Source organism: Carlito syrichta, unplaced genomic scaffold (assembly GCF_000164805.1).
Source record: "Carlito syrichta isolate Samal-C Ts95f unplaced genomic scaffold, Tarsius_syrichta-2.0.1 Scaffold304596, whole genome shotgun sequence".
NCBI lineage: Eukaryota > Metazoa > Chordata > Mammalia > Primates > Tarsiidae > Carlito > Carlito syrichta.
Genome location: NW_007248692.1, coordinates 357737 through 363053, shown reverse-complemented (window position 1 = coordinate 363053; position 5317 = coordinate 357737). Strand labels below are relative to the sequence as shown.

Here is a 5317-nt window from a genome sequence, read left to right as displayed (position 1 = left end):
GCTCAGGCAGTCCTCTCGCCTCTGCCTCCCAAAGTGCTGGGATTACAGGCTTGAGCCACCACGCCCAGCCTTAAAGACCTATTGTTACGCAGTTACCACATTGTGATTACTGTTGATGTGCAGTTTTGAAATCAAGAAGTGTGAATCTCCAAATTTTGTAGTTTTTTCAAGATTCTTTATCTATTTGACTCCCCTTGACATTCCATATGAACTTTGAGGATCAACTTTTCCATTTCTGCAACATAAGCTGCTGAAATTTGGATAGGCGTTGCATTGAATCTGCAGATTGCTTTGGGTAGTATTGACATCTTGATGGTATTAAGTCTTCTCATCCATGAGCACAGAATGTTTCTTCCTACATATTTAGGTGTTTTATGGTTCCTCTTGATACTCTTTAGCAGAATGTAATTTAGCCAAGGCCATTAGATTCCTTCAAAAGTTACTAGGAAACTCATTTGCAAAAAGTTCCAAATGTTTAATGGTTGCATTAAAATATACTTCACTGCAATCACAAAGCATTAGTTTATTTTATATAAATAATAGTCACTGTTTGAATGGAAAATGAAATTATGGCTATCAATATTTACTTAGGGACATTTTCCTAGAACACTGATGAAGGAAGGCATCTTTAGAGTGGCAAGGGACATAGGGACAAGCACACAAGATTGAAAGCATAGAAGCATATTCTCATAAGGACCAAGCAATCCTTGTTATTGGAAGACCAAATGGAATCATCATTAATGTAAGTAGAATCAAAGTTCACGATCTGTAAGTCCTTCTTAAGATAGGCATGATTCAGCTTATTTACAGTTCGAGCAAAGGCATATTTAGAAGCACAGCTATATGCTTCTAAACTGTACACTTTCTTGAAGTGCAGATCAAAAAATGGATTGTCCTGGAAGAGAAAGAGAGACATGATTTAGTTTGTAGCCAAGAAAGTAGCAGGTTTCCTGGATTCTCTCATATTCTCTTAGATATGTTTATTGCTTGTAAAGTATTAGTAGCAAACACATTTCTAAAATCTACAAATGGGCTTTCCAAAGCTACTTGCTTCAGAATAATTGCTTCTAAAAAATCAACAATAAGGATTACTTTTGAACATCTCTGTTGTTTTCAGTTGTGCAAAATAAAATTTGCCTTCGAATGTGTAGTTACGAGTCTTGCTAACGTAGTGAATTTGGTGAGAATGAGGTAGGACTGAGGAAGAGAGTAAACCCACCTATATACTTCTAAAAGGCAGAAAAGGTTTCTGCCCCCTTTGAGTAAGAGATGGGTTCCTTGTGGGATTTCAAAGGTATAAGGGATGGTTGATTAGCTGTTGGCATACTACAGAGCACCAACCTGTAGTCTTTGAAGTTAATAGCAAGGAATTACTTTTGAAGGCAATAGCAAGGACCATTAAATCATTTGTTTGAAACTGATGCATTACTAAAGGCTACCTCTAAGCTTTTGCTATATTTCCAGTGACAATGTTTCAAGAAAAAATGGATATCAAATCTGACCTAGGTCCTACATGTTAAAATAATCATGGCGACTAGTATTAATAGCAGCAACAAAAATGCCTTACATTTGTAGTTCACAAAATGCTTTCACATTCATTATCTGTGACTTCCTAACTCTCCTTTAGGGCAGAGATTTTATTATTTATTTTCATTTTCTTAGTGCTTATCTATGGCAACCTATAAGTTCTCAACAAATGTGTATTGAACTGATCTGAAGTCTTATAAAAGAAGTGGAAAGTAAACCTTACTATGAATGACACAGAGATGCCAAACCAAACAGGAGTATTAATAATTCACTAGCATGCCGTATGTAAATATGATGTACAAGCAAGATATTTGCAATTTCTTTTCAAGTAGGAAAATGATTGCAGGAGGCAGGAAAAAGAGCATGAGTTTTAAAGTTAGACAACCATTTTGACTCTCTATTGTCACCATGGGCAAAGTACTTATCTGAGCTGATTCACTTTTCTCCTCATTTTAAAGAGGGGTGCTGTGAAATTTACATGAGAATAATCAGATAAACTAATGTGGAGCTTAATGTGATAGTTATTTCTCAGATCTGCCTCCAAAAATTGTGATACTGCTGTTAATACCACCTAGACACCGTTTAAAACAAAATAATGCTTTAAAAAAGGAATGTACAAGGGTGGTGTGATTTTTAATACATTTATTTATTTAATTAGTCAAGTCGCCCAGGCTGGGGTGCAGTGTCATGACTCACTGTCTCAGCTTCCTGGGCTTAAGCGATCCTCCCACCTTGGCCTCCTGAGTAGCTGGTACTACAAAAACATGCCACGATGCCCAGTTAATTCTTTCTCTCTTTTTATTTATTTATTTATTTATTGTAGAGATGAGGTCTCACCATGTTGACCAGGCTGGTCTCGAACTCATGGGCTCAGACAATTCTCTTGCCTTGGCTTCCCATTTTGTTTACATTTTTTATAAAGTTGAGGTCTCGCTATGTTGCCTAGTCTGGTCTTGAACTCCTGGGCTCAAGCAATCCTCCTGCCCCAACCTCTCAAAGTGCTGGCATTACAGATATGAATCACCACACCCAGCCTTATATAATTTTTAAATGCAACGCTCCACTAGACACACTCATAAAGTTTTTCTAGCTGTCCCCAGCCTTACATAATTTTTAAATGCAGTGCTCCCTTAGTCATACTCATAAAGTTTTTTCTAGCTGTCATAACTGCAGCTTCAAAGACAATTCTACTGAGAATCTCCATAAAAGAAAGTCACACCCAATCCATCACGAGATACTGATTACGTTGCTTGTGGAGTTTTCTCTTCCAAACATTTACTTCTCATTAGGTAGGAAATATACTTGGTGCCTCTGAGATGCTTGGAAGGATTAGGCTTTTCCTGTAGCCTAATAATTGGAGCCTGAGCATGCATACACGTAGGATACAAATCTGTCTATCTCTTTCTTGCTTTTGATAGAATCCCAGAGCTAAAAGCGATCTCCCAGATCACTTTGTGGCCTTTTGTTTTTAGCTGGGATAATTCTATAGTGTCCAAAGAGGTGACATTCAGCACGCAGTTTTAGCTATGGGCAGACCCGGGGCAAAAACCAAGGTTTCAATCAGTCCAACTCCGGTTTTTGCTACTGCTTCCTATCTCCTGTTGCACCAAATCCCCAGGCATTTGGACTTCTGCTTTACAAATTGACTTCAAGTTCAATTCAATTCCATTTAAAGTTGATAGCATTCTGGTTCAAAATTGCTCTATTTAAAACAGTCACAGCTACTGAGAAAAATATAATAAATGCTGACGCCTGAAGATTCAATCCCAAGAGAGAGAAGCGGAATTTCCATAGAAAATAAGTCTTGAAAGGAGTTGCCTTTTGGATATTAAAGCTTTTCTTCTCGCAATTCAATATTTTAGGTCTCAAAGTGATGAGAAAAACAGAAATGCTCAACTTTTCTTTTTGCATCTAGTTCATTACCAAAAATAATAATCTTCAAATTGAAAAGGGAAGAATCAACAGCATTAAAATAGAATCAAAGCCCAAGAAAAGACTGGGTATAGTGACTCTTACTTATGATCCCAGAATCTTGAAAGGTCAAAGTGGGAGGATCACTGGAGCACAGGAGTTTGAGACCAGCCTGGGCAACATAGTGAGATCTTGCCTTTAAAAAAAAAAAAATTATCAGGTGTGGTGGCACACACCTGTAGCCCCAGCTACTCAGGAGACTGAGGCAGAAGGATCACCTGAAACTTCAAGGCTTCAGTGAGCTGTGCTCATGCCACTGCACTCCAGCCTGGATGACAAACTGAGATCTTGACTCAAAAAAAAAAAAAAGACCAAGAAAGGTGAGGGGAAAAAATAGGGAATAACTGCTTGAAATGAGTCTAAGTTGACAGCCCTGATGAAAACATCCCCAGGCATTGACTAAACTTGTAGAAAATAATTATGACATCAGTAACATTTGAGAACTTGAGAAAAAAGAAAATAAAAATAGGCCAAAAATTAGATGGGGATAGTTAATTCCTCAAATTACAGATTAGCGAACTGACATGAATTTCTCAAAATTGAATGCAGTATAAAAATTTGACATGTATAGAAAAGTATAAAGAATAAAATAACAATTGAAAAAAATCTATAATCTCCTCACATACAGATGGCTATTATTAATGTACTGATTTGTTTTATATATACACGTACATACATACAACTTGTATTTATATGTATTTTTGTATTACAATTTAAGATTCAGATTTCAATAATATGATAGGCCAAATATGCAAAATTGACATAATATTTTAGGACAGTTTTATAGTCAGCTGATTTTTTTTAAACACTTATTAAATGGTTAAGCAGCCAGGTGCAGTAGCTCACGCCTATAATCCCAACACTTTGGGAGGCGGAGGTGAGAGGATTGTCTGAGCTCAAGGACTCGAGACCAGCCTGGGCAACTTGGCAAGACTTCATTTCTACAATAAATAAAAAAACTAGCCAGGTGTGGTGGCACCTGTAGTTCCCTCTGCTTGTAAGGCTGAAGTGGAAGGATTGCCTGAGCCCAGCAGGTCGAGGCTATGGTAGCTGTGAGAGTGCCACTGCACTCCAGCTTGGGCACTCTGACTCAAAAAATATATAAATAAACAAAATACAAATAAATGGTTGAACAACTGTGCTCTGAGGTATTCTTTCAGAAATATATTTTATAATGGCTGTATAATATTCCCTCATATGAATATGCAATCATATATTTAGCCATTTCCTAAGTCAATCATTCAGGTAGAATATATTGACAGAAAAATGTCATATGATTATGTGAGAAACAGAACAATGAAATCCAGCATTCTTTCCCCCAAGAAGTCATGCCAAACACACTAAATCTTTAAAAAAACATTCCTAGGTGATAATTCAAGGTAATAGCAGACAGCAAATATTGATATCAGTAAAGGGCAAATTTTAGATAATCAGAATAGGTGATTAATTAATTAATTAAAGCAGAATTAAGTCCTTATGGCCATCTCATTCTCCACTGTATCCTCAGAGCCTAGCAGGACTTGGTATGCCATAAATCGTCAATGAATGAATGAAGAAATATATTTGTCAAGATGTTAAACAATCAATCCAAAGAAAGAATATTAATAGGTTTCTGAGTGAAGTCTAGCCCTATCACTTAAAAATTATGTGACCTTGAGCAAGCCAATCTCTTTAAGTCTCATTTTCTGCATGTGTGAAATGAGAGTAAGATAGAATTGAAATCATTAGGTTTTGTGATGATTATGTAAAAATAAATATGAAAGAGGCTTGGCTTGGTGCCTCATAAGAGTTTACTAAGTGTGGGATGGTAGCGGGTAAC

The 5317-nt window shown here is 36.8% G+C and overlaps 1 protein-coding gene across 2 annotated transcripts in view; it reads right to left on the bottom strand.

Annotated features, from left to right (window-relative positions):
• Nucleotides 1–607: 607 nt before the first annotated feature.
• The window catches only part of LOC103262687 (exocyst complex component 1), a 27470-nt gene continuing 22760 nt past the window's right edge, over nt 608–5317 (bottom strand). For both annotated transcript variants that reach the window (XM_021713515.1, XM_008060324.2), the window contains exon 3: nt 608–895. In XM_021713515.1, the coding sequence (XP_021569190.1) occupies nt 629–895 (267 nt within the window). In that variant the 3' untranslated portion in view covers nt 608–628. The remainder of the gene's footprint in view (nt 896–5317) is intronic.